General features: G+C 57.8%; 8 protein-coding genes across 8 annotated transcripts; 3 read left to right on the top strand and 5 right to left on the bottom strand.

Annotated features, from left to right (window-relative positions):
- Positions 1 to 464: 464 nt before the first annotated feature.
- Positions 465 to 2,365, bottom strand: MFIFM68171_10285 (uncharacterized protein; the record flags this gene model as incomplete). Its single annotated transcript, XM_071065704.1, has 3 exons — positions 465 to 1,316; positions 1,377 to 1,887; positions 1,968 to 2,365. 3 exons carry the CDS (start codon positions 2,363 to 2,365, stop codon positions 465 to 467), a joined length of 1,761 nt encoding a protein of 586 aa, XP_070921805.1.
- Positions 2,366 to 2,993: 628 nt separating this feature from the next.
- On the top strand, positions 2,994 to 4,286 carry fsf1 (Sideroflexin FSF1; the record flags this gene model as incomplete). Its single annotated transcript, XM_071065703.1, has 3 exons — positions 2,994 to 3,097; positions 3,273 to 3,501; positions 3,567 to 4,286. The coding sequence occupies 3 exons, from the start codon at positions 2,994 to 2,996 to the stop codon at positions 4,284 to 4,286; spliced, it is 1,053 nt and encodes a 350-aa protein (XP_070921804.1).
- Positions 4,287 to 8,108: 3,822 nt separating this feature from the next.
- On the top strand, positions 8,109 to 10,549 carry LKH1_2 (serine threonine protein kinase CMGC group; the record flags this gene model as incomplete). Its single annotated transcript, XM_071065702.1, has 6 exons — positions 8,109 to 9,005; positions 9,065 to 9,146; positions 9,228 to 9,575; positions 9,640 to 10,099; positions 10,156 to 10,243; positions 10,301 to 10,549. 6 exons carry the CDS (start codon positions 8,109 to 8,111, stop codon positions 10,547 to 10,549), a joined length of 2,124 nt encoding a protein of 707 aa, XP_070921803.1.
- A 1,013-nt stretch (positions 10,550 to 11,562) lies between these two features.
- On the top strand, positions 11,563 to 13,083 carry MFIFM68171_10282 (uncharacterized protein; the record flags this gene model as incomplete). Its single annotated transcript, XM_071065701.1, has 1 exon — positions 11,563 to 13,083. The coding sequence occupies one exon, from the start codon at positions 11,563 to 11,565 to the stop codon at positions 13,081 to 13,083; it is 1,521 nt and encodes a 506-aa protein (XP_070921802.1).
- An 827-nt stretch (positions 13,084 to 13,910) lies between these two features.
- Positions 13,911 to 16,517, bottom strand: MFIFM68171_10281 (uncharacterized protein; the record flags this gene model as incomplete). Its single annotated transcript, XM_071065700.1, has 1 exon — positions 13,911 to 16,517. One exon carries the CDS (start codon positions 16,515 to 16,517, stop codon positions 13,911 to 13,913), a length of 2,607 nt encoding a protein of 868 aa, XP_070921801.1.
- An 819-nt stretch (positions 16,518 to 17,336) lies between these two features.
- Positions 17,337 to 19,628, bottom strand: DRS1_2 (nucleolar DEAD-box protein required for synthesis of 60S ribosomal subunit; the record flags this gene model as incomplete). The annotated part of the gene is made up of 1 exon (XM_071065699.1): positions 17,337 to 19,628. The coding sequence occupies one exon, from the start codon at positions 19,626 to 19,628 to the stop codon at positions 17,337 to 17,339; it is 2,292 nt and encodes a 763-aa protein (XP_070921800.1).
- Positions 19,629 to 20,835: 1,207 nt separating this feature from the next.
- On the bottom strand, positions 20,836 to 23,338 carry DRS1_1 (nucleolar DEAD-box protein required for synthesis of 60S ribosomal subunit; the record flags this gene model as incomplete). Its single annotated transcript, XM_071065698.1, has 2 exons — positions 20,836 to 21,567; positions 21,617 to 23,338. The coding sequence occupies 2 exons, from the start codon at positions 23,336 to 23,338 to the stop codon at positions 20,836 to 20,838; spliced, it is 2,454 nt and encodes an 817-aa protein (XP_070921799.1).
- A 937-nt stretch (positions 23,339 to 24,275) lies between these two features.
- On the bottom strand, positions 24,276 to 26,244 carry MFIFM68171_10278 (uncharacterized protein; the record flags this gene model as incomplete). The annotated part of the gene is made up of 2 exons (XM_071065697.1): positions 24,276 to 25,789; positions 25,992 to 26,244. The coding sequence occupies 2 exons, from the start codon at positions 26,242 to 26,244 to the stop codon at positions 24,276 to 24,278; spliced, it is 1,767 nt and encodes a 588-aa protein (XP_070921798.1).
- Between the last annotated feature and the right edge of the window lie 1,753 nt (positions 26,245 to 27,997).

Genomic DNA, 27,997 nt, shown 5'->3' with positions numbered 1-27,997 from the left:
ACGATGATTCCCTCCTCGGAGTAAGTCTGGCTTCGTTTCCTCAGTGTTTTGCTTCAGGTCACAAATTCCACGCAGAGGGAGCCACTGGCGAGAACGCCCCTGTCTCGGGGTGTACTACTTTAGAAGCTCAGATTGACGCAGAGGAAGAAACGCGGAATTAAACCCGCGGGCACCACTGTCGTTGTGCTAGCCCTTTACTGGCGCAGGGACAAGGACTGCTTCTCCATTAACCCGCCTTAGGCACAGAGGAAGAGACTCAAAAAAAAGGCTATTGCGGACTCCCAGGGAATGCCGCCTGGCTGGAAGCGTAGACAAGGGCCGCGATAAATACCCACGAAACCGCCGGCTGTCTGGCGTTGAGCGTTGAATTGTTTGTGTTTGATTTTAAACAAAATGCTTTCCTCGGCTTGCAACTCATAGCACTTCTATGCGTAGAACTTTGCGATACTATACAAGTACACACCTCATCTCCTTTTTGCGGCCTTGCCAATATCAATCCCAATACTCGCAAGCAACAACAACCCGTTGAAAATAGCCATCATATAAAACGGCGCACCGGCATCCCACGCGTCGAAAAGGTAACCCCCCATCTTCGTCAACAGCAATATGGCAGCACCGCCACACCACGAGTACACGCCCGCGACAGAGCCCTTCAGACGGATTCTCGAAACGGTATCCTCGGGCAGCACCGCCTCGTTCTCCAGTAACGGCGCGGTATCACTCTCCCCGTCCGCAGTCTCAATCAGGGTCTCTTGGTCGGCATCCGGGCGCGTAGACAGAACATTGACCATGTCCACCTTGAGCACACCGCGGCCCAATGAGCCCAAACTGCAGACAATCGCGCCGATTTGGCTGATGCCCATCAGGGCAGCCAGAAAGAAGACGGCTGGGCTACCGCCGCGCCCGTCGACGTCCTTATACTCGGGACTCGACAGCTCCGGGAAGACGATATACCCGACCATTCCGAACGTGGTGGCTACGACGATGGGCCAGTTTACCTTCCCAGTTCGACTGGAGAGGTAGCCGAAGACAGGCGCACAGATGAGGCCGACGAGTTGAGCGACGCCGGTCAGGATGGAAGCTAGGACGTAGGCTTGACGGCATTCCTTTTTGAGTTCTGGGGAAGGGTCGTTGGGGGAACCGTGACAGAAGCCGTTACGGATGAAGAAGGCGTTTACGAAGAGAGGAAGGAAGAGGGAGATGGCGACCGTGGAGGCGCGCGCCACAAAGCCGCCGAGGTAGCCGAGGGCAATCTCTGAGTCGGTAAAGCCTAGACGGACCGAGTCTTTAAGGAGGTGCCAGTAGGGGAGGACTTTCTGTTAATGAGACGGTTAGCCAGAGGTAGGGAGAGGGAATCGGTCAAGATGTATACCCACATGTTTGGGTGCAGGTGCCGAGGCTGAGCCAGCACCTAGAGGTGTAGAGCCTCGTCGGCCGAGTAACATCCGCCAACCTTTCCCCTCTTCGCCCCTGAGGCCGCGCAGCCCGAAGAACACGAAGGCGGCGACCAGCAAGGAGATAGCACCGACGACGTAGAAGCTGTACTTTACGGCATCGCCGAGGGTGACGCCCTCGATATGACTGAAGCGGGCTGGGAGCGGGAGGAACAAGGAGAGTGCAACCAGGGCGCCGCAGCCCGTGAAAAGGCCGACATATCCAGCGAGGGCCGACGGCTTCCCTGTGCTCCGCGGACGGCCCGCTGGTGTACCTTGGTCGGAAGAGGCGGAGCTGGGGCCGTCTCGGAACCGCTCAGGGGTAATTGTCACCTCGGAATCCACGGACAAGGTGACACTCGGCCTTCCGCTATGCGGTGGTTGGCGCACATTCTCGGCGGCGGGGCCAGTCTCGTCGGTCAGCGACGGAAGGATGGCAGTCACCATGGTGGCCCTGAACGAACACTCATCCTCATCAGCACACGAAAACCCGGGGCCCTGCCGTTTGCCTCCACTGGCCCGGGGACCACTTACGCGGCCGTCGCGCCCACAGCAAAAAATATCCGCGCGAGCAAAAGCTGCGGATAGACATTGCGGGCCTGCACAAAGAGGAACAACGCCAGGCCAATTACTGCGTATCCGGTTACAGCGACGTATCGCACGCCGCTGCGGTCCGACACGAGGCCCCAGACGGGACATGCGACGAGGGCCACAAGCTCGTCAACGAAGCCGAGGGTGCCAACAATGTCGCCCACGCCATCCTTGACGCCAATCAGATCCGTAATGACAAACGAGACACTACTGTTGAGGAAGACGAGGAACGAGATGCTGAAGAGCGAGATACCAAGCAGATACGTCAGTGCCTGCAATGGAGTTGTCGAGGCCGAAAAGGGCAGGCGCCGCAGCAGCCGACGGCTCAACGATAACGCCATTTGTGGCCGAGTGGAATGTTTTGAGTACCTTGTTCCTCCTAGCAGAGTGCAAATGCCGTGGCACCCCTTTTACATGGTGTTGCACCGTTGAATCTCGAGACGGCAAGACCGCGGCAAGACCGGGACACGCTACTCGTGCATTTCTATCTGCACAATCCACATCCGGTTCTGCGTCTCGGCGGGGCAAAGCGGGTGGCCCGGACCAAGGTAGCAGCGCCATCCCACCTGGGGCTTGTCATACCTACCCGGCCTGGGTGCTGCCCGGCGTTCACTGTACTGTACAACCACTGTATTATACTGTACTGTACCTGCAAAGGCTAGAACTCCTTGAACCCCCGCAATCCGGGCCGCTGCAAAACCCCTGCGCTCCACCGACGTCGGAGCCGTTTTTACCCGCTACTTATCATTCCTGCCCTGCGTACGGTATCACGGTTTCACCGCTTTGCTTCGCTTGCGATAGGACCTTCCCAAGAGCATTTGCGGAAGCTGTGTTCGGTCAGACGAGATATTTTGCGTTGGGCGACTGGCGGCGCATTGTTCTTATAAACGACGCTCAACATCTAGTCTCTTTTATTCCGCCTTGCTTCGTTTCTTCCCCGACTGCGACACCAAGAAAAGGGTCATCGCCATGTCTGCCTCTCTACCAGGCGCCCGGGCGCTCCCCGACTCGCAGTATGACCTTAGCACGTACTGGGGCCGCGTCAGGCATACCGCTGGCATTACGGATCCGAGGTGAGAACGACGAAGAGGCACGGGCGACGGGCAGAGGCACCTCCTGTGTGCCCCCCTGGTGGGTACGCCGCCACCTGCGTAAATACGGACCGGAGGTCGATTCCAGCGCCAATTGGGAGGGATGGGCACGTAGCCGACTTGAGAGCGAGCGCTGACGTGCCATTTCGCTGTTTAGAACCCTCCTCGTGGGACGTGCCGGGCTCGAACAAGCCAAGAACCTCCTCGTCGCATACAAGCAAGGTCAGATCAAAGACATGACCCCGGAGCTATGGAAAGCCAAGAAGGTGGTCGATTCGACCCTGCATCCAGACACCGGCGAGCCGGTCTTCCTGCCCTTCCGCATGTCCTGTTTTGTGCTGTCCAACCTGGTCGTCACAGCGGGCATGCTTACCCCCAACCTCGGTGTACGTTTGTTTCTCTGTATCTCTCCCACAACCGCCCGCAAGCTAACCAGCACTTGCCCGACAAGAACCGCGGAACAATAGCCTGGCAGGTAGCCAACCAATCTCTCAACGTCGCGATCAACTACTCCAACTCGAACAAATCCTCGCCGCTCTCCTGGTCCAAGATCGCCCAGTCCTACTTCCTCGCCGTCACCGCCTCCTGCTCGGTCGCCGTCGGCCTCAACAGCCTCGTGCCGCGCCTCAAGAGCCTCTCCCCCTCAACTCGCCTCATCCTGGGCCGCCTCACGCCCTTCGCCGCCGTCGCGAGCGCTGGCGCTCTCAACGTGTTCCTTATGCGCGGCGAGGAGATGCGCACGGGTATTGACGTCTTCCCCGTCACCGACAAGGCTTCTTCTTCTTCTTCTTCTTCTTCTTCTCCTTCTACTCTGGAAGGCAAGACGGAGGCAAGGGGCGGCGAAGCGCAGACCAGCCTGGGCAAGAGCCAGAAGGCGGCCACGCTGGCCGTCGCCGAGACGGCCGTCAGCCGCGTACTGAACAGCTCGCCCATCATGGTGATCCCGCCGCTGATCCTGGTGCGGCTGCAGAGGACCGAGTGGCTGAGGAAGAACCCGCGCTGGACGATGCCCGTGAACCTGGGCTTGATCCTCTTGACGAGCTATGCGGCGCTGCCGTTGGCGCTAGCCGCGTTCCCCCAGAGGCAGAAGGTCCGGGCGGAGAGCTTAGAGGAAGAGTTCCACGGTCGTGGAGGCGTGGGCGGGTTGGTGGAGTTTAATAGGGGGATTTGAGTTGAGAGAGAGGTTTATGGGGGACGGGTGTTTGGGAGCTCATTTCTGGATTGCTGCATGGCGCTGCATCGCCCTTGCCGGGGTTTTCTTGTCATGGATGGCAGACTTTGTTTTTTTGAGACGCGGGCTTGTTGAGCATTGCTCTGCTGGTATTGTCTGCGGGATAGAAAGGCCAGGAGTGGCTTAGATTACGTGATTCTTGACGACTTGGTAGAGATATCCCCTTGACGCAGGTTTAGGAGCTTTAAAGGAAAAGGGCCGGTATTGATTGATCGTTGTCAGTGACATTGGTTGTGAAATCTCTAGTGTAATACTGGGAGACCTTAGAACCCTTCGGATACCTAGATCGGGTTAGTGAAGGAAAACCACCAAGCCCTGCCCCGAGCTGAGACAATGTGAATTGGGGCGGTTTCGGGAGAAAAAGGATTCCAGCCACGATGGCAAGGTCCAGACCAGTAATCTCCATCCATGCTGACAGTGTTGTATTAAGGCGCTGGTCGATGCGGGGCTTTCTTTCTCGACGAGGTAAACAAAACCACCGCCTCAGCCTCGTCGGAGAAACTGTCACCTTGTTCCTACACGTATATAGATCATCCCAATATTATGCACTGCCTGCGGCTAGGGCTTCGGTATCAGAAGGGGACAAACAAAGCGGACCCCCTAAGAATGGTTCGAGGCGGGGGGACGCTCAGCTGATGACCGCAGAGAGACATCATCTGCGTCTTACTGGTTCAAAGATGGGTGTGACAATAATCCGTTGCACCAGTGGGAGAAAAAGGGATAAATCGAAAGGTCCCGTCGTGATGGGTTGCCCCGCAGCGACAAACGTCCGAGTACCGACAGCAGTCCACGTTCAACACCTACCCGATTTGGTGGATGAATTCAAAGGAACTGTAGATAAGAGGGATGGATATCATTTCCCATCAGTTTCGCTTCCGTAGGATAAACCCACAAATGGGAACTGGCAAAAAACCTGCCACTCTTGTTGTTGTGGGATGCTTGAGTGCAGACGCGCTGCTGCCAACTGCCAACTGCCCACCGACGAAACTTGGAGGAAGGAGGGGTTGTTTTTGGCCACTGTGGGGCTTCCCCCATCACCGGGTAAGACCCGACTCTTACGCCCATTCGGAGACGAGGGCTGTAACTTGAATGATGCGGTTGGCGGTATATTGAAGGGAAATAAGAGAGGCAAACAACCTCTTGTTCTTGGGGGAAATCAAGAGCGACCTGAGACTTGAAATGTAGAGAATCTTTGACATCAACAAGACAGCAGTCACAGATTGATCGTCGTCGTCCCCTGACCCTTAGAACCAGGCACGAGTGCCGGAAAACCCGGCTGGCTGTCGCGTCTGACAGCTGGGGAGAAGTGACTGGTTCTGTCTTGCTTTTCCCCTTCCAGTGGTTCTCGTTGCACAAGACGGCGCGGGTTCCTTTTTAGGGTGATGATGTTCCAGGTTGCTGTGTGCAACTGTTCGCTAGGATAATACCTTGAATTGCACAGGGCAGTAACTGTCTTAGCGAACTCCACAGTAACCTTACTTTGGGACATTGAGATGTTGCATGCGGGAGGCGGCTTGATTCCCGCCCTTCAATGATAACTAATTTGCCGACATTGTGCCCTTGCTTCCCGTCCGTATGTGTTTACCTATTTTGAGGTGTTTTGCACCTTCGTTCGGCTGTGGTTCGTCTCCCTCTGGTCACTCGCTCCCTTCTGGCACGCTTTGATGGATGGCCAAGGTCGAGTGGGTGGGCTGGATTCGGGCGTTCCGAGGACTGGGGGGCCCGAGAGGGCCGATCCCGTTGACATCATTGACGATCACGGATGGCTCCCGAGGCACACTCTTACTGCAGTCGTAGTGGTCTGTCGTCGATCCACTGCTACTGGAGCTCGGCTTCTCGATGGGCTATTCTCGTTGACAGAGTATTGCTCGTCGTACTGTACTGAGGAGCTTGAGACCAGTGAGTATTTTGAGTATCTCACTCAAGCCTACACAGTACACGGTCTCGGCGGCCAGGCCAAGTGGTGCTCCGCCAATAAGACGGGATCTTAATGGACCATATCGCTGACGGGCAGGTAGCAAGTGACTTGATTTGGTGGGAAAGCAGCGCGTGCACACTGCCACACGTGTTGATAGCAGACGCCTCCATTGCCTGCATACTTCACGCTGAACTGGACACAGCGGCGGAAAGGAAACGTTGTTTTAATCGTCGATGGCTTTGTCGTGTATGAAGAGATTGCGCAGCGGGACAGACGAGACAAGCTCCTCGCAACTCCGGGTCTCTGTCAGCCGTCGCATCCTTCCACTAGCGAAACATCGTACCAAGCTTCGTGCAGTGTCGAGAGCGGCACGGTTGATCCCGAATGGTCGTTCACACACGCACCCGGCCTGTCTCCAGCTCCTCCGTTGACCGCCTCTATCAAACACTGCAAAGACGAGGCACTTTGAAGACTTCGCCTTCCTGCAATGATCTTGTAATTGGAGTAGTCGGCCGTGGCACTTGTACATCATGATTGTCTGCCAGACCTGATTAACCAAGTCGACCCCCTCGCTGGAGTCGATAAACGGGTGATAGCCAGCCGCAGCGTGCATGCAGAGGCCGGGATCTGTCCCCATCAGTATCTAGCGCGATCCCGCATGCGTTAGGTGGTTAAGTCTGCACGTTGCAGTGGGCTTTGTCGGGGAGACCACGCCGTGCGAATGGGGCAACGACGGCATGCCTAAGGCTGCCCTGAAAATCTGCCCGGCGGGAAGTCCAGGGTAGCTGCACTGTGCGCTGACACAACCACTAACAGCAGCCTGCCAACCCCGCATTGCTGCCAGAGACCTGCCCGCTGATGTTTTAGTGGCGCTCCTCCCTGGAATGCTGTGTCTTCGGGGCGCCCAACAGGACAGTAGCCCCTGGAAGGGTGTCGCAAGAAACACCCAAGGCGGCCTGTGCCAGCCGCACTGTGCACCCGCCAGTTGTTTCAACCACCAAACTTGGGATGGAAGGCGACGGTCGCGGCCTTGGCAATAACGTTCACTGCCCGTCCATGATTCCATTTTGCCGTAGAGAGCGTCCGAGGTGGCGGGCTTGTTCTTGTCTACGTGATATACCTTTCAACCCTTTGGATTCCTTTGCGTAATGCTTGCACACAAAGGCCGGAAGCCTGTGTAAATTTTGGGTCGGATCGCTGACGCTAACTTAAAGGAAGAGAAGAAAAAAAAAAAAAAAAAAAAAAAAAAAAAGGCCGTGAACCGTTGCGGAAGCCCGACTCGAGTCGCCGAGCGAAACATTCTGGGGCAATCAATCGCTCCTCGGCCGCAGCGAACCCATTCCCCTTTTTGCCAGGCTCTCTGCCACGCACCAGCGCGCCGTGGGCCACAACGCAGCGGGCCGCGCCAGGGCTTGGACTCCCTTCCTTCCTCACTCTCGCCCACCCGCCCTTCCTCATCAAACGATTCTGGCCTGGCGACCTGGCGACTCTTGACGTTTTTGAACCTCACATCCGCCCTCTCAACCCTCAATTTGGCCCCCCCAGTGCCACCGTTTGGAATACACAGTCTCGGGAACAAATGCCGTCCCTACCGCAACTATTTCCGTGACAGCCAGGGCCCAGCCAACAGCCCCAGGGTTTCGTTCACTGAGACGTCAGGAATTCACTTCCCACAGGGCCGACGCTCGCCAGTCAGATTCGCTGGCAGCCAGAGCTTGAACCTTTAACGAGCGACTGCCTCCGCCGGGACAACACCCTACAACACCTTTCCACCCGCACACTCTAATACCTCTCCTTCTCCCAGCCACGCCGACTTCTGGGCGCAGAACAGCGAGAGGAGGACAATGTCGACGCCGACCACTGCGACCGCAACGCTACCTCACTACAACCCCCATCATTTTCGCTATTCGCATCAGCACCAACCGTATACCCAGTCAAATTCCTCTCCGTACCGACCGGCGAACCCAATCCTCCCCTCTCCCACCGCCCGCCTCGCCTACCCATCTCCCACCGGCTACTCGGCTTCGGCGAGCCACGCCGGGTCAAATGGAGTAATCGCGGTGCCCCAAACAGAGCTTACGAGACTGCCGCCCCAGGACGCTGCGGACTTGGCCTCGAGATCCGACTCTGTCTACACCACCATGCCGGCCGGCTCGCAGACGCAGCCTGCGGCCGACACACAGCCCGCTCGCAAGAAGAGGCGGTCGAGAGGGCCGGACTGGAAAGATTTCTTCAAAAACGGCCTGCCTTCGGAAATCATCGTCATTGAAGACACGCCCGAGCCGGAGCGACCGGCCGCTGCCACCACCCCGTCGCAGACGCTGGTCAACGGGCGTGCACACGTCACGAATGGTTCTTCGGCCACCCATCAGGCCAAGAAGCGGAAACGAGAGGACGAACCCACGCGCTACGACCCCGTCCACCACAACAACATCGTCGGATCCCACACGCACACGCCTCGCCAGCATGGCTCGCCCAGCAAGTCGACAGCGCCGAGCGACCGGACAACTTCGGCTGTTCATACGACGGCAGCTACATCATTGGGTTCGCTCTCGTCAAACGGCCAGTACGAATACGATGTGCAGCCCGGTCAGAAACGGAAAAGGACGACTCGGCAGCAGATTGCTAACGAAGCGAGGCGTCGCGAGGCCGGGACGCTTACCGACGCCTTCGCCACGTATCGACCGCCTCCTTATCCCCCCAAGAAGGCTCGAGACGTCCACATCACCGTCATATCTGATGTAAGTAGCCGTGCCCTGCAATGTGAGCCGGCGTGCAGGCCGCTGACTGGATCATGCAGCCGCCACATAGCAAGAATGTCCGATGTGATGACGATGACGGGCACTACATTGTGGTCCCGGATAACGACCTGACTGATCGATGTAAGTGTTATTTTCTTTTTTTTGCAGTGTATTGAACGAACGGTGGCATTTTTAGGACACCAAGGCTGACAGTGCTCCCAGACCAAATGGTTAAGCTTCTCGGGCAGGGCACATTCGGCAAAGTCGTGCAGGCAAGAGACAAGATATCCAACAAGCTCGTCGCTATTAAGATCATTCGCTCGGTGCAGAAGTATCGCGAAGCCAGCAAGATCGAACTTCGGGTTCTCGAGACGCTCAGGGCTAACGACGAGGAGAACCGGAACCGCTGCATCCATTTCCGCGACTGTTTCGACTATCGAGGACATATCTGCATTGTTATGGACCTCCTTGGCCAGAGTGTATTCGACTTCTTGAAGAGCAACAATTTTGTGCCCTTTCCCAACAGCCAGATCCAAAGCTTCGCCCGTCAGCTATTCACTAGCGTCGCTTGTACGGAATTCCTCCCCTCTCTCCCGAGTCACATCATAGTTTCATTACTGACGCCAAGCTGAAGTCCTTCATGACCTCAACCTAATCCATACCGATCTCAAGCCGGAAAACATTCTCCTCTGTCACAATGAGTATCAGACCTTCACGTACAACCGGAAGATTCCGTCCTCCAGTACTACCGTCGGCCGTCAGGCCACACAAAGAAGGGTTCTATTGGACACAGAGATTCGTCTGATCGATTTTGGCTCTGCAACCTTCCAAGACGAATATCATTCGTCGGTCGTGTCCACGAGGCACTATCGAGCGCCCGAGATTATCCTCGGACTTGGATGGTCGTACCCTTGTGACATTTGGAGCATCGGATGCATCCTGGTCGAGTTCTTCACCGGCGACGCGCTCTTCCAGACGCACGATAATCTCGAGCATCTAGCCATGATGGAGGCTGTTGTCAATGCTCGGATCGATGTGCCTCTTGTCCATCAGGTCAACAGGATGACAAGGAACGGCGGGAACCCGGCGGCCAAGTGCGTTTCTTTACACCCCGTGACACGGGACTGGACGAGAGCTAACATGGCAGCAGATACTTCAAACGCCTGAAGCTCGACTATCCGACTCCAGAGACGACGCGAGCATCCAGAAGATTTGTCAAAGCCATGAAGACACTTCCGGTGGGTGTCTTTCCTATTCAACCTCGATACGATCATAAAAACGCTGACGTGGTGCAGGAAATCATCCCCCCCACCAGTAAATTTCTTGCTCAGTTCCTGGATCTTCTCCAGAAGATCTTTGTCTACGACCCCGCCCATCGGATCACTGCGAAGCAGGCTTTACAGCATCCGTGGTTCCGTGAAGTTGCCAATCCGGACGACGGGACCGAAGCGGCACGGATCCGTGCCGAGAAGATGATGAGGTTGCGGGACCCGGCATCCGGGAGCCACGCGCCTCCTGGGGAAGAGCGAGCGATACGAAGATGATCATTTCGACAGCATTAGCGGGCGATTTTCTGCGAGCAGCATGTCGTGCTGTATATACGGCGGCGGGACAAGGGAGGTCACGATGGCATGTCTCCTACCAGATCGGTATCATGATATTACTTATGGGTCTACCCTCTGCATATCGTTGGTTGGGGCGTACGGTTGGGTGGTGGATGAGCAATGAGAAGAGGAGTAGGGGGGTTCGGTGTCATTTTCGTCAACCTCTTTCCCTTGAGGGCAGGTATCATAATGGGTGGACGAAGGATGTGGATTCTACTTTCATAGAGACAACGTGGCTCTCATATCTGGGAATTCACGAGTTTTCGGGATGACGAACAGGGAGCAATGGCCGGACTCTTACATAGGCGTGACATAACTCGGCCATGGCTCCAATTCAAGATGAGCGACAGCTAGTTGCATGGCCTATGTTTTAACTTTGTTGTGGTAGCCTGGTGAAACGAGGAAAACCGAAGCCAACTTCCCGACCAAAAGCGAACGTTGGTAAGAGTTAACTCGGAGCAGCTGAGTCTCGAAAATTGGAATACGTAAGTCTGTTCACCCAGTCTACTTTCCTTGCCACTGACTCGGGGGTTTGCAGATTTCGCACGAAAACAAGGGCATTGTTTGCAACACCCGACGTTGTTCACTTTAAGCCACTTGGGAGACATGTCAAATTACAAGTGCCATGAACACGGATGCAGCACCACGATGGATCCGGTGTCTGCGGACCCTTGTTAAGTGAACACTGGCAAAGCATAGGATGGCCCTTTTAAGTCGGCCACAATTTAAGGAGAGCACATGCGTTCTCTCGGCCGTTTTGTTTGAGGTAGCGACCAGGGGGCATGCCACTTTCGTTGTCCGATAGCGAACCGACTCGGCTCTGGCAACAGACGACAACAGGCTTACCGTCAACAGTTTCAGCATCCCTACTAAACTAACCACAAACGAAGAGAACACCCCTTTTAACCCTCCCGTAGGACAGAAACGAAAAGGCAGTACCGACGAAAGGAAGAATGGCAGTCGTCCTCGGCAACCGACACCCCGCCCCTGACCCGCTAGAGCACCTCACCCCCGAAGCCCTCTCGGAGCTCGCCTCCCTCCTCCGCTACTCCCCGCCAGCCTCGCACCTCTCGACGCGCGTCCTCTCACGCACCTTCCTCGACGCCCAACGCGCCACCATCGAGTCGTCCCGCTTCCCCAGGCAACTGCGCGTCGCGCCGGGCCACGCCGTCCGGACCCTCTTCCGCGCGCCCTTCGCCGACGACTGGTTCCCCCCCCTGTGCCCGTCCCACCGCCGCCTGAACGCCGACCTCATCGGCCACCTCTTCCGCCTGCTGCGGGTCGAGGCGTCGCGCGGGTGCGATTCGCTGAGGAGCTTCGTCGCGGCCGTGCGGAGGGACGAGGAAGGCGGCCCCGACCCGCACCCGCACCCCCATCCCCACCCCGTCGCGGTACCCGCCCGGACGGCCGAGGCGGCGGCGGTGGCGGCGACCACCGTGGTCGACGCGCTCAGCTCCCTCGTGGAACTCTACCTGTCCCCGGAACAGGTGGATTGCTACTTTGGGCGGTTTGCGACGCGCGGCACGTTCGATCTCGTCCAGAGCGGCTGTCCGGCCTGTGTCCTGGCTGTGGTTGGCGGGCGGGGGAACGTGCTGATCGCGCTGCGCGCGAATCTGTTGGGCCGCGCGAGGAGGCCGGCGCACACGCCGAGGCTGTTGGGGTTCGTGGAGGCCTGGGTGGGTGCCCATGGCAATAAGGAGAAGATGAGGCGGGAGAGCGACAGGTTGGCGGGGGAGTTGAGGAGCGCGAAGCAGGTTATGAGAGAGAAGAGGAAGAGGCTGCGGAAGGAGAGGAGGGAGAAGGCCAAGCGGGATGACCGGAAGGGCGGGACTGAGCTCCGCGGTAGATTGCCGGTGCGGGCGGAGGTGATGGGTGGTGTATCGATGCCGCTGGTGGAGTTGCGTCCTCGGGGTACACAACTGCAGCGCGAGAAAGAACACCCTCCCGCTCCTGCTCCCGTTCCCGCCGGGGCCACCCACGCCGCGCCCTCACAGCAGGCCAAGAAGAGACCCTCTACCCCTGAATCATGGGAGATGTTCTCATCCACCTCGTCCTCTCCCGGCCTGTTTGACGAGGAAGATAGCCAAGAAACCGGCGAATACGTCCCCGCCCGCCACAACTGGCCTCGCACCCGCGCAACTGGGCGGAGTCTCCAAGTCCCCGGCCCCAAACCCGGCCCGAGCGGTAGCCCCTCAGAGAGCGTCTACAGTTCCGCCCCTGAGAGCGTAGCTCGGGTGAAGCCCAGCTATCTACGGCCCAGCCCCGCCATCTTGGGCTTGCCGCGGCCGGACGAGTACGGCAACATTCAGTCGGACGCTGCGAAGTCCTTCATGGGCGGACCCTCAGCTCGTCCGCAAAAGCAGCAGCGTCAGCGGGGCCGGACTGCTCCTAGCAAGCAACGCCCCAGACAGCAGGACTCTTCGAATACACAGGAGTCTTCGAATACTGACTGGGGAGATTTGTACGAGAAGTGATGACGATACCCCCCCCCCCCACAACAACTGATCTCGCTATCTACGGTTCGCCGCGTTTGGTTTGGTAAACCGTTACGAACCACTGACATTAGGCTAACCGGAAGTGGTAACAGTAGAGAGACAGCAAGCCCAGAGAGAGAGCGTTGCACCTGATAAGTTTATCCTACTACTATTTATCCCTTCTTCCATTTTGACTGGTTGCCTGTTAAAGTTATCGGCTCCCGTCCTATTATCAAAAGCATCTCTTACATGGGTGGTAGAGCTGGTACAGTGAGTAATGAGGCACACCCTGTAGGGTAGAACAGTGTACGAAGAAGAATAATATAAAGATTTAGTAATGAATATACACAAAGGAATCTTTTTTGTGCAATACCATGCGTTGAGATGTCCGTGAAATCCCGGTACCTCTTAAGAATCATTAAAGAAGGAGAGAAAAAAAAAAAAAAAAGGAGAGAGAGAGAGAGAGAGAGAGAGAGAGAGAGAGAAAGGATACGAATAATCCTCTAGTACGACGGGAAGTCTAGAAGTTATAGATTGCTAAAAGCATTGGGGACAAATTGTAGACAAAGCCGTAGTCTATCGAGTAAGATGCCTACATCTGTAGAAGCCACCGTTAGATCGCGTGCGCCTCTTTTCTCGCTGGATATAACCAAGCCAAGTCTTCCGTCTATATGCAATGCTGTCCACCCCACACGACTAACCGAATCTTTTGGCATTCCCTCAAGTAATCGTACACTCTACGCCGTAGTCTAACTATGGCCTCCCCCCCACTCTTCCCGCCCAGTGATCTAGATATCTATATCGTACACTCCGACTCCGCGAACCCGTTAGGCCTCCTCAGCGTTCTTCCCCACCTTCCTCGCCCGCCTGTCGGCCAGTTTCTTCTCCGTCTCCTCGTCCTCCTTCAGCAGCTCCCTCAGCGCGGGCAGGAACTCCTTGGCCTGCTTGAACTCGCCCAGCTTGACGCGCATGTGGTCAAACGCAAACAGCACCTCGACATCCTTCACCGCATCCCCGTTGTTCTCCTTCTTCAGCGCCTCCTCGTTGACGATCGGCAGCTTGGGATAGCGCTGCGAGAAGTGCGTCAGCAGGATGCGGCGCGCCTCCATCTTCCTGCCCACCTCGAGCGCCTCGGACAGGGTCGAGTGCTTCTTGGCGAGCGCGTCGCCTGAAAGCTCGTCGTCAAAGGTGCACTCGTGCAGGAGGAGGTGGGCGCCGCGCCCGAGCTCGGCGAACGCCTCGGACGGGCGGCAGTCGCCCGAGTAGGCGATCTTGAGGCCTGTGTCCGGGAAGGTGAGCACGACGGCCGTGGCCTCATAGCAGTGGTCTACGAAGCAGGCTTCGATGGTTGGCAGCCCGAGGTCGTGCGACGATGCGATGGTTTCGGGGAGGCAGACCCGTGTCCGGGTCCCCGGTAAGGGCTTGGGGTTGTGGCGGAGGGTGATAATGGCGAGCGGGGCGGAACTGAGGCCTGGTTGGACGGGCTTGATTTCCCTGAGGAAGCCTTGGTACTTGGGAGTAGCGATGATGCCGAGCCTAGGGAACTTGGGGTTAGGTTCGAGCTGGAGCCAGCGGTCAATGACGGAGATGGTGCCGAGGTGGTGGTCGGCGTGGACGTGACTGATGTAGATGGCGCGAAGGTCCTTGAGGACTTCGTCTGCGCCTTGGTAGCCAAAGTTGCGGCGGAGCTGTCCGAGGGTGTTCTCGCCGCAATCGAGGAGGTAGCTGCCCCAGCCGGGGACTCGGATCAGGGTGGCCGATACATTGCGGTACTTGGACGGCAGGGCCGAGCCTGTCCCGAGCGTGATGATCTCGACATCGGGCACGGGCAAGTCCTTCTGGGCCTCGTTGGTCTGCGAGATGAAGGCAGGGTCAGATATTTTCGCCCGCGCGGCATCTGCAAGGTCCAAGATCCGCGGGGTCTCTGCTAGTTCTAAAAGCGGCGCTCCCGTATCCATGACGGGGACGATGTCGTCGGTTTGGTGGGCCACTTTCGGAGCGAACTGGAACTTTGCGCCGGGGCGGCCGACGTCGGCGAGGGGCTCCAACGCCGCTTCGATATCTAACTTTGCACTATCGAAAACGGGAAGGGGGAATCTATCCGGATCAATGCGGTTCATCTTGATGAGCTTCTCCGCAGATGATTCGAGCGCCAGAGCGTTGGGAGAGATGTCGCGGCCGAGCACGATGTGCTTCATGGACGAGTGCGCCTTCATGAATTCCAGTAGCCTAGACTCGCCTTCCAGCAGCGACTTGTCGGGAAGGATCCAGTACATGGAGTCGACACCCGTCATGATTTCGGGGACGGACCACTCGGGACGCTCGAGGAAGGCGTCTACGAACTCTGGTGAAGGAAGATCGACCACTGCAAAACCGCGACCCTCAATCGGAGGTGCCATAACCATTTGCGGAGTGACGACGACCCCATCTTTCCCGGTCACATCCAATCCCGATGTAAGCTTCTTGAAGTCGTGCTTGGCTACGCCGAGCGCCGTGGCGGCGACGGGGTCGAACTTGCCCCGGCGCGGATGAGCCTTGACGACGTAGCATACAGACTGGCGGGAAGGATGCGTCAGGGGCAGCTGTTCTACCTGGGATGCCGGCCAGGGAAGCCGCACAAGGACCTTGAGATGGCTGGGGCAGGCCTTGTCGCCGGGAAGCGGGCCGGTGTAGGGTTCGATGTGGCCTATCGCGTTTCTGACGAATAACTTGGCGGGCAGCTGGACGTCCCGAAGCCGCATCTCGCGCAGAGTGTCGAGTTTCCAGTCGGAATCGAACATATCCTTAACGACGGCCTCCCGGATCTGCTGATCAATATCAGAGTTTGCATCCTCAGAACCGGGCTCCGAGTCGGTCTCGGAGGACGGGCTGAGCTTCCGCCTCTTCGCCGACCGATGGCCGCCGGCGATGCGGGGGATTGCTGGGGGCCCGGAGAGCAGGACGGACCAGACCCGGATATTCTCGTCCTCGTAGTCGGGCTTAGTATCGTTGTGGGCTGACCGGGGGTCGTGGCGGACCTCCCTAGGGCGAAGGGGGAGGCCTTTGCGGAAGATGAAGCGGCGGGCGGCGGCCAAGGTGTGCGTCAGGTTCCTTCCGCCGTGGATACTCAGGGGGGTGTCGGCCGTGCTGAGCTCAGGTTTGCCCAGGCTGCGCAGCCTCTCGTTTTCTTGGTCGATATGGGCCTTGGACGTGGCCTTGAGCTCGGCCATGGTGAGTATCATGCCCAGCATGCCGCCGGTGCTCTGCCAGTCGACACGGCCGGTGAGAAATATATTTTGGATCTTGGAAAGCGACACTTTGCGCTGCACCATGATGCGCTGTGTGCCCTCGGCGAGGGGACCGAAGAGGTAGCGCTGAGAGTCGAAGTGTAGCATGAGGCACGGCCCCGGCGTGTCGGCCGTGGGCGTGCTGACAATCTGAACGTAGCTGTGCATCGCGGAGTGCTGGTAGGGAACGGATCCCGTGGGCGGGGCCAGATCCGAGGGGAAGAGGACGAAGCGCAGGTTGTGCCGCGCCAGATTCGCCCTGGCGCGCCAGGGAATGGTGTTCGGAAACAGGGCCGGCGGGATCGTGGTTGTTGGACGTGGGAGCTGGAACTGGACGAGTGGTGACGGCCTCTTCCTGGTGTACGATGGCCTCTTCTTGCTATGCGACGGCAAGAAGGGTTTGGTATGGGGTGACGGCGCCCTCTTGAGCTTCAAGCTTGCTCGGCTTGGATTGCTGGTGTAGAGGTCTCGCAAGAGTCTTCGTCCCGTTGCATGCATTTAAACCTCCCCGCAGCTCCACAGGCCGCTGTCTTGTCTACCTTATTTCCTTCCCCCGTCTTCATTAGGCGCCGCTGCTTGCTGTTTGGCCGGTGACTCAGCTCCGACCACAGAAGTATCGTTGTGACTTGGTGGCTTGCAGCGCTTGGGACCCAGTCAATCGACTTTTTTTGGTCTTCTTATTTTTGCCAAACCAAGCGTACGCGGGGCGAGTTCACCCATGTCCTTCCTATCGAGAAAGGGTTAGGGTAGCAACCACTCACTGATAAGATAACAAAGGCCGCGATAAGCGTTCCCATTTATCTCTCACACTGAAGTCCTGAGTACCTGCGAAAAGGGGTTGATATCCATATTGCGACGATCCTCTGGATTGTTTCCTCAGTAATACAGCGTGGCACGCATATAACAATATCTTCTTCGTGGACGTAAATAGAAGCATCTAACCATTCCAAGGCCCGTTTCACCCCCCTCCCCCCCCCAAAAAGCCTTCTAACCCCCTCCGGATCGCTCGCTATTGACCTTCCGAAGCGCCTCCTTCACAATGCCTTCCGCCTCGGCAATCACATCATCTCCTCTCCGCCAAGTATATAGCTTCACACCATGCGCATCCAGTGTCTCGTGAGCCCTCGATAGCCGCCGCAGCCACAAGTCCACCTTCTTGTTGATGGCCGCCACGGCCGCCGGCCCATTGGACTGCGTTGCTGTCTCCGCGATAGAGCTGTGATTCGGGTATGCGCCGGAAATTGGGGGGAGCGCATCCATATCCGTTACGTCAAAGTTAGCGTCTGACCCCCTGTGCTGCTGCTGAGCTGTCGTGGGAGTCCCCCGGCGACGGGGCGGGGGTGGCGGGGGAGGGCTTGGTTTAGGGCTGCTGGACGGGGCACTGGATTGTGTCTGAGCCCGTGACAGTGGGCCAGGGCTGCTCTCAGCTCCAGAAAGCTCTCCGATGCGAGGGTTCAACGGGATGCCTTTCTGACTTGGGCTGCTTACGTCCGACGAGGCGCTTCGTAACGCCGCGGGCTTGACGGGGCGCGGTGGTGGTGCCTTTCGAGGAGGGGCGTCCGAGGCTGGCGTCGTTGTCCCAGAACCGCTCGGCCTGCTCTCCTTCCCGACGGTGTTCCGCGCTTCCTCTGGGCTGAGCTGTGCGGGTTCGTCTGAAAAATCTATGAGCGTCCCCATGACCGGCCCTGAACTTGGCGGCGGTGCGGTAGCGCGAGGAGGCAACTGAGGCCTGTTCTTTGGTTCGTTATTGGCTGGCCGGTCCTCCAACCTGGATCGATTGCTCCCCAGTGTGCTACGCTGTCCCGCACCCATGCTGAATGAAGAGTCAAAGAAGCCCGCCTGAGTCTGGTCAGGCGTGGTGACATCGCGAATGAAGACGGCCAAGATCCGCCCAGGATTCGACACAACAAGCTCAGTGTAAACCTCAAGATCCGCCTCTCCGCTATCGCCAACAAGCAGAAACTTGCGGTCTGGAAAATCCCGTAGGATAGCCTCGAGCGTTCCCTTCTTTCGCTCCGCTACCGGCTCGAAAATGCCCTGCAGCATGCCGCTGTATTGTTTCAGGTGGATAGAACCCTGGGGTAGGCCCGCCGTGTGGAAGAAGGTTGCGAGAACGGGGAACAGCTGCCATGGGCTGTTGGAGCAGTAGTGCATCTTTACCCCCATTTCATGCATTGCGTGATACCACTCCCTGACTCCGTCAATTGTCAGGTCCGCCAGCTCGCGGACAAATGTGTTTCTAAAGATCTCGCGGGCGCCCATTGCGATATTCGAACGCTTGATCGTGTCGTCAATGTCGCTGATCAGACTGACACCCTTGGACTCGATGATCTGGATGGGTTTGGTGGCCGAGATATTCTCATTCGCCAAGACCCGCACATGCGTAGGGATAAATTCGAGAGCAACGCGCGTGCTGAAGTGGCCAGAGTCGTCTGTCGTGACCGTATGCGATCGTGACTGCTCGTCGTTGTAGAAGAACATGGTGATGGGGATCTGGACTAAAGGAGTCGTCATGAACGGTCCTATACGTGCCATGAGGTTTGCGTTGGCGACTGAGAGCTCGGCGTCTGTCAGCTCCGACTGCTGTTGCATCGTGGGAGTCCTGGCCGACAATTTTGGGGACGGCGGTGGCGAAACAGGAGCGCGCACTCCCCCGTAGCTGTCTGAACCGGACTCGCCGTTAGGGCCACTGGGAGGCTCGCTATATCCTCCCCTGTTAGCTACCTCCTTCTCTCCCTGGCCTCGCCGTTCAATTTCCCGCGCTTCTCGCGCAATTCTCTGCTCCTCCCTCATCTTCTCGTGTTCCTCATGCGTGCTCGCTGCTGGCTCGGACTGCGTCGCCGGCGGTGGAATACCACTGAGCCTCCTCGCCAGACCAATCAACATGCGATTCCGCCTTGTCATCGGTCCCTTACTAGGCATATATATCCAGCCTCTGACATCCACATCAGCCACTGCCTTCTCATCCTCCACCCTCGCCCACTCCTGCTTCCAATACTCCTCCTCGGTGACACCCATTTGCGCCGCGTTCGCCGCCTGGAACGACTGCCCCGGCGGGAACCTCCCGGAGCCCCCAAACTCCTTCACATGCCTCTTGGCATACGTCGGGAAGAGTACCATCTGCTCCTCTCCCTTGGTGACGATTGACACCTGCGGAAACGCTCCCGGAATGGAGAACTGCTCACCCGACATGTCCATCCCGCGAACCCGCGTGTTATTATACTGCTCCTTGAGCTCCGACGCAGCAGCCACTCCGGCGCGGTAGACACTCCCCGCCATGGCCGCTAGCTTCCTGCGCCTCGCCCCTCGCTCGGGAGGAGGCGGGGACTCATTCCCGTACATATCATAGCCGCCCGCTCTTGCTTGCGCCCGACCCGCGCCCGACCCACCCCCATATCCGTACCCAACCCCGTGTCCATACGCCTGCCGCGACGTCGGCGGCAACGGCGGCGTCGGCATCTTCCTCCGTACCTTGGCGCTGTCAGTCGCAGCCGCCGAGGCGTCCCTCACACCCGCATTCCCCTTCTCCGCCCCGACACGCCTTCCGCTCCCGCCACCAGGCTTTGGCTCCTTCCCGGCAGACTGCCCCAGCAACAGCTGCCGACTGTGCCTCCTCACCAGATCCACCAAGCGTGTCTGCTCGCGACGCTTGCGCTGCCGCTCAACGATGAACCGGTAGATGCGGCTCTGCAAGCGGAGCTTGTAGTGCGGGAGGGTGTCGAGGTGGAAGCGGAGGAGGCGCTCGCGGTAGAGGTCGCGAACGGTGCGAGGGAAGAGATATCGGAGGAGAGATGAGCGGTGGTGTGGGTGTGGGTGCGGGTGCGGGTGCGGGTGCGGGTGCTGGAATGGGCGCAGCGGGTGCCGGAAGAAGCGTTTGAAGGGCGCCACGTTGGTCTCTCGGTGTTTCCGTTTAGCGCAGAGCTAGGTAACTAACAGGGAGAGAAGGCGGCGGGACCGAGATGTTCAGGGACTCAAGATCGCATGGACGGAGAGCACGATGCTGCTTGCGTGGGGCGTAAGCTCAATCCGAGGGTTGCAAGAGTCCACAGGCACCTCCAATTGGTATGTCGTAAACTTTTGATTACCTTACAACCACTGCTTAACCCACAATGAATGAATCGAGGAGGGAGAGAACAGGCGGCAACAGGAAGTGATGGGATTCAAATGCGCGTGGCGCAGACGAAGGTAGATTGGAACACAATCCAAGGCCATGTCCGGTGCGCGCTGTTGTCGCCCCCCCCCGGTCGATAGGCAGTACTGTACCTATGTTACGTCACCTACGTGTAGTGAGGCAGCGCCACGGGCTGCGGGGCGGCTATGGTTACTGGCTTGCTAAATTACAGGGGGTTGCGCCTAATGATTACTCGTGGCAACCGAGCCAGAGGTGGCTCGAATCCCGTTATGGGTACCTAAGTATCGAATGCACCAAGACTTCTAAGGTTCAAAGGACGACAAAAATATATTAGCTGTGGTATCACTGGCTAGCTCATTTCTTCCCTTTGAACCTCTTCCCCCCAGCAGGCCTTTTGGGCTTCGGCTTCTTGATCTTCTTCAGGTTCAACACCGCCCCCTTTCCGTCTCTCTCGGCCCGGCCTTTCTTCCAAGACTTCCCTTCGCTCCGCTCTGCCTTGGAGTCGAGCTTCTTCTTGTCCTTGTTGCTGAGCTTGCCCGCACCCTTCTTCTTCATCTGCTCCCTGACGCCGTTGAGCTCCGCCCGGCCAGCCTCCTTGGCTGCTTTCTTGTCCTTCTCCGTCTCAAACCATGTCCTCTTTGGCCGTGAGTGGATCTCGTCCTCGTGCTTGATCAGATTCTCACCCTTCTTAACCTGCATCTCGATTTGCGCGAGCTGCTTCTCCTCCTTTTCCTCTTGCATAATCTCCTCAATCTCATCCTCCATCTCGTCCACCTGCGCCTGCCATTTGTCCGCCTCGGCCGGGTCAATCACTCGGCTAATAATCTTGGAACCTTGCGACTTCCCAGCCTTGACCGCAGCTTTTACCACTTTGCGATCTGGCTCAGCTGCTAGTGTGATGGCAACACCGCTGCGCCCTGCACGCGCTGTACGGCCGACGCGGTGGACGTAGATTTCGAGTGTCTGAGGGGCTTCGTAGTTGATGACCGTGTCGACTCCCTTGATATCCAGACCACGAGAAGCAAGGTCTGTAGCAAGCAGGTAGTTGACCTTGCCGTCCCGGAAGGCTTCGACACTAGCAATACGCTGGAGATGGTTAGCATTTGATGACATCAAGAGAAAGGAGAGGTCATACCTGAGCCTGGTTCATGCTTCCGTGGAGCTCTGCGCAGGACAACCCAAGCAGGCCAAATATGATACGAGTCCGGTGCGCAATCTTCTTCTGCCTGAAGAAGATGATCACCCTCTCAGTGTATAGCGTCTTGCAGATATGCACCAAGTATCCCATGCGCTTCTCCTCGCGCCCAGGCCGCAGCCGCACGAACTCCTGCGACAGGGTACCGGCAGTCTTCTTTTGCGAGTCGACCATGATCCGAGCAGGTTTGTTGAGACCAACCCGAATAAGTTTGTCGACCGACGACGTCATTGTCGCCGAGAAGAGCATGGTCTGCCGTGACTTGGGTAGAGTCGTGAGAATCTCGTTCAGTTCATCCGCGAAACCGTCTTCAAGCATCCTATCGGCCTCGTCTAGCACGAGAATCTCTACCGTCTCGACGGCAAAGCTGGCCGAGTTCCGCATATGGTCTATGAAGCGACCCGGGGTGGCAATCACAACGTCCGGTCGCAGACGCAGTTCTGCTTCCTGAACCTTGAGACTGAGACCACCCACAGCAAGACAGAACTTGATGTCGGTGTGGCTAGCCAGCTTCGTCGCCACAGCGTGACACTGGATCGCCAATTCACGCGTAGGCGTTAGAATCACGACTCTCGTCGTGGGCAGCTTCTTAGGCCGGTACAGCAGACGCTCCAGAATGGGGACCACGAACGCGGCCGTCTTGCCGGAACCAGTGACAGCACCACCGACAACATCCTTGCCCATCAGGGCAATCGGAATCGTTCTTGCCTGGATGGGCGTCGGTTTCGTGAAGCCCACCGAGGTAAGACCCCTGAGGATAGGCCGCGACAGCGACATACCCTGGAAAGAGGACAGTTGGTTTTTCTTGCCAGGCTTCTCCGTCTCCTCCGGCGCAGCGAAGAACTCTTTCCGCTTAGCCTCTTCTTCGGCATCCTCCGACTCTGACTCTGACTCGTCAACATCATCGGGATGTTCAACCGGTGTCGCAACCGAGTCGTCGTCGTCATCACCATCATCATCATCCCCCTCCCCTACCCCATCGCCACCTTCCTCTTCGTCCTCCTCATCAGTATCCGCCATCTCTTCATCCCTCTCTCCTCCTTCCTCCTCCACATCTGACCCAACCCCCATCCCAAACCCATCCTCTGCTAACACTCCTTCCTCGTCATCATCCAAATCAATATCAACATCCATCTCACCATCCCCGGCGTCGTCGACCTCCTCCTCTTCTTTTTCCTTCTCTCCTCCCTTCTCCTTCCTCTGCCTTCTCCGCCTAATAATCTCGTCCAAATCCACCCCGACCTTCTCACTGCCACTAGCAACGCCCTTCTTCGCGCCCTCAAACCCCCACCCCTCAAACTCGTCATCAACCATCTTCACGCCGCCCTCAAGGACAAACTCAAACTCGGAATCCATGGCGCCATCATCCTCATCATTCCGTCCCCAGACGCCGGCATCTTCTTCCTCCTCCTTCCCCTCTATCTCACTCCCCTCGACATCGCCACGGGCAGCGCCCCGTTTCCCCTTCTTCTCCTTCTTCCCCTTCTTATTGGCCGGACCGTCCTTCTTGGCCTTTTTCTTCGGCGGAGCAGCAGCAGCTGTAGCCGCAGCAGCTTCTGCCGCAAGGACCTCTTCGTCGGGGAGATCGGCTTCGTTGTCGGAGATGGTGTGGATGAAGTCGTCGGCGTCGAAGAAGGACTTCCGTTTCTGTGGGGGCGCCATCTTTGCAGGAAACCCCAATTGTTGCTGCGTTTGGTTTGGTCGGCCCCCGACTGGTAAAAATTTCAGGTAGTTGCCGTAGGTATGGCGGGGCCGGGGGAGGTTGTGTCCTGGCTGCGCAGAGTCGAAAATTTGGGACGGGGATCGGCGCTGGAACTTTTTCTGCCGGGCGGTGTGGGCGCTAGTTTGGGGGGGCATTTCGGGGGTTTGGTGGCCGAGGTGGAGTGGGCAATAGCTCGGGTTCCGTTGATTTGGTCACACCGTGTTCCAGCCATGCAGTGAGTGCCGCCCCTGGCGATCTGTTTGGGTCAGGACGTTTTACGGGCAAGAACGGCATGCGGATGCCCTTCCAGCTGGTCTGGACGGCGTCGGAACATGAAAAAATTCAAGAGGGAGCATTCTGAGGTGACCGGCATTGCCAAATGGATACGCTAGGTACTCTGGTCTTTGCTTAACTCAATCGCTCGAACTTCTTCTCCCCTATAGCTAGCTCAACGTAGCTTACAACTGGGCCCCTCCCCCCTTTTCCTGCAAGAGTCAAAGAGGCAGATATTCTCGAAAATCGAAACCAGAAGAACTGCACTACAACTATCTGAGCAACATGGGTATCCAAAAGCGAGCTTAGATGCCCCACAAAATCTCTGCCTCCCAGTGACGCTGCGGTCCAATATCCTTCCCATATATATATATATATATATATAAAAAAAAGCCAATGGTACGAAACTCCAGGCGCCTTGCCAAATGGTATAATGCTCCGCCTCGTCCCATATTCCATCCCAGCGCCGTTTCCCACGGCCGGGCTTATTTTTCCTTGTGCGTCGAGTCCATCATCTTTGTGGTGTGCTGTAGATTAGGTAACAAGCGTGTGTTGAAAAGTATACCGGCATCCTAAAGTCCGCCGTGCTGACGAGGTACGTGGTCCAGCGACCCATCACCGTCGTCACCTCCTGGTGAGCGGCTCGCCCAGGTCGTACGACTCCTCTTCGGTCTTCGCGGCGGCTGCCGTGGCCCGCGCCTTGGCCTTCTCAGCCCGCATCTTCGTGATCTCCACGTCAGAGAGCAGGAATTTCTGCTCGTCAATCTCGCGATGCCGACCGGACGGACCAGCCTGTAGGTACGGCTTGTATGGATGGTACGGCAGCTGCGGCTCATTCTGCGGCGCTGCGCCCGAAAGTTCGAACGCGACGATATCCGACATGTAAGGGTAGAAGCCCTCCTTGGTTGGTGGTAACTCGGCCTGGGCTTGGGGTTCTGCCAACTTCCGGACAGCGCCCTTCTCCATGGCTTCAAAGTCGGCCGTCGAAACGTAGGGCGGCAGCGGGCCCATCGACGAGGGGCCCAGGAGCGGAGAGTCTGCCTCCCACGAGAATTGCCGCTCGCGAGTGACAGCAGGAGGGGGCCCGGCGGCGTCCATAAACCTGCGGTTGACGATCGCCTCGTCGGGCGGCACTGTCGGCGACACCACCAGCGGGGTAGGAGTCACCTTGTTAGGACCATACGAAACCACAATGGGGACGGCGGGCTTCTTCGGCGGCGACGGCTTCAGTTCCGGCATGGCCGAGGGCGGAGGAATACTATAGCTAGTATAGTCGGAAACTGGCAGCATGGGTACCCCTGTGACGTCGGGTGATCCCGTTGCTATGCCCGCGTTCAAATCCACGCGTGAAGTAGCGCGGGGCGTCAGGGTCGGTGTGACGGGGTTGGGGCCGTAAGATACCACGGTAGGCACAGATGGCTGTAGCTTTGATTTGAGCCGGGCAGCCGTGAGTTCGTCCCGCTCGACACTGCGCTCATACGTCCAGAAGCCTCCATTATGTGATAAGGTGGGTGACTGACCGGGCGAGTGCGAATTTGTGGCCGAGGGGAGAGATCGCACGTCGTCGTAGCCCATCGAGCCCGGGTAGCCGTCAAAGACGGGCTGTATGGGGCAGAGCGGTTCGTCCGACCGCCCCGATGTGACGGATGAGCCTCCGTTCCGCTTCTCGGGACCTTTTCGGCCGTGGCGGCGATCATGATCGACGATGGCGCCGGCCAGATCGGCGTCCTGCCTCCGCCGCCGGCGCCTGAAATACAGAAAGGCAGCCATGGCACCGATGGCGACGCAGGTGAGGGCGATGCCGATGCCCAAGGCGGCTTTGGCGCCGGGGCTAAGGTTGTCTCCCCGTGCCGTGGGTTCCTGGGAATCCACTGTGTCGGATGTTCGGGCTATCAATGGCGAAGCCGCCGTGTCGAGAGTCAGATGATCCGGAAGAGGGGAAGCCAAATCCGGTGTCGAAGCGTCGATGATGGGTGAATGCGCACTATCCGGGCGCTGGTTCGGCAGCAGGAGAAAGGGCGCGCTGGCTTCTGCACAGCCACCCGAGGCGAGTTGGAACCAGCAAGGGTCGTCGGATGAGAAGCTCAGGAGGACTAAGGCGCTCCCGTTGAATGGACTGACATTGTCGGCTCTCAACTCTGCAAGGGTAGGCCAAGTAAAAAGGTAGGGTCAGTCAGCAACCTGGCAGTCACGGTTTGCGGGAAGCGCGGCACTCGGCAGTCAAGTCACCACGAAGAGGGGGAGAGCGAGAAAAGGCGCGAAGAGAAAAGCAACTGGCGGGGTGGGTTCGCCTGTGACTTGGCGACCCAGACGAAGGGTGGAGGAGGGGACGGCACTAACTTTGCGTTGCCTGCCCAGACGCACCACACCAACAGGATAGGGTGGGATTGGTGAAGCCGGAACGGTATGTGACGTTGATGGTGTCGAGGTGAAAGAATCTGACGCTCTTCGTCGGGAAAAGGAAGTCGGCTCCGCAACTTGGGCTTGCGGCCGCAATTCCGCCGCCGCTCAGCAGATTCGGGAGGACTAGAAGCGCGATCAACGAAGCCTTGCCGTTCCGGAGCTTCACAGTCGTCCTTTCCGCCCTCGCCATCACCACGGCGGCCGAGCGAGACAGGCGCTATTCGTCTCACGCAGACATCGAGATGCGACCAAAACGAAACCACCACAGCAGAGAGGGGGGTGGGGAAAAAAAAACCCCCCCGAAATAAAATTAATAAAAATTGAGCAGCTAAAACCACAGTAACAAAGCGACGATGAGGCGGGCGAGAGACGAAAAAACGCAACTGCCAGGCAGGGTGCGACAGTCAGAAAGGCGGGACGGATTGAGGTGGGTGAATGAACGAGCCACGGGGTCTGGGGGTTGAAGGGGCAGCAACGGGCTGGAGGGCGATGGGCTGAACGGCAGTGCGCTGGGATTGGATGGCACCCCGAAGCTGGGAGCTTGTCTCTCGATCTTCGGGGACCCGCAACCTCTGCAGCACCCACCCAGGAAGCCAACCAGGTGTCGTCTGTCAATCCCATCCCCTCTGCCCTACCAGCAATGCTTCCCCCTTGCCGCCCGCCTGCAGAGGTCCTGATGCTGCTGCTGCGCCGCGGCATCGCTGTAACGCGGACCCCGTGTTTGTTGAGACGGGGCGGGCTCTTTGCTTTCCGCCGGCCAGCTCTGTCGCTTCTGTCTCGTGGGCCGAATGTGCTGTCAATCGAAAACCAACAAGCAAAGCACCTCTGTGGCCCTGTCCGGCCCGAGTTGTGGTTTGTGGCGTCCTTGATCCGGCCAACGCCGGAACTGGATGCGGCGCACCCAGCTGCGTCTCAGCCTTGCTTGCTCTCCATGCAAAGGAGCAGAGCATAAACAAACCTGGCCGGATCGGAGACGGGAGGGATTGAGATTGCGGCGGACGTCCGCTGCAAGTACGGCACTTATGATCCCTTTTGCCCACCTCTCAACCGTTGAAATCTGGCAACCAACAGGCAGAGTGCCAGACCGCCAGACTGCCCGACTGCCCATCAAAGCTGTCCTGTATACCCCAATGGAAAATCGGAACGCGGCTTGGAGCCCAGCTTCGCCCAGTCCCCATCCCATAATTAGAGCGCGACACAGGCCTTCATGAGCGCTAGCATGGGGCGCATAGCGTCAATCCCGGGGTTCTGATTGGCCGCAATCTCCGCGCAAACCCGCAAGGATTTCAATCCTCCCGTGGGCGTTGCGGAGCTGAGGCAGCTGGGCCTTAATAACGGGGAGGCGGTCGTCGATTTGGGCAAGGTTTTCGGTCTGATCTAGGCCCCGTACGAGCGACGATCTCAAATTTGCGTGGCGGGGATCATCGGAATTGCGGCCGTCGGCGCCGCTGGTCCCCGGAATCCCGCACACTCTCGGCCGGTGCTGTGGATGAGCCGAGCATCACTGCGAAATAGGAGGTTTCTGAGTCGGAAGTGACCATCTTGGCTTCATCCATGATTCAGCGAAGCGGGCCTAGGCTGAGTGCGGTTGAGGCTGCAGCGGGCCCTGCAGTCGATATAAAATATGACGGCCCGGAGATTGTATTCTTGCGCGGCAACCCCGAATCCAAGGTCGGGTACATCTCGGACCCAGTATGACTGCATACCTTAGCTAGGACAGACGTAAGTAGGAGATCTGAGTATCAACACTTTAATTACGCCCAGCCTCGAGGTCATGGCCGTTAAGCCGGATTTGTGTCGTGGGAGTCAGGCAATGATGCCATGACATCATGTCTTTCTGATGACTTCTGACATGTCACATATGTGTTAACGAGGTGTCCCAAAGTAGGTGGGTGAGAGATTTGTTCACGGTGTCTTGGGGGCAATTCTTGAGGCTTGGTGTA

Source organism: Madurella fahalii, assembly GCF_045866475.1.
Source record: "Madurella fahalii IFM 68171 DNA, scaffold_6, whole genome shotgun sequence".
Classification (NCBI taxonomy): Eukaryota; Fungi; Ascomycota; class Sordariomycetes; order Sordariales; genus Madurella; species Madurella fahalii.
The sequence above is the reverse complement of the archived record's forward strand: the minus strand, read 5'-3'. Positions and strand labels throughout refer to the sequence as shown.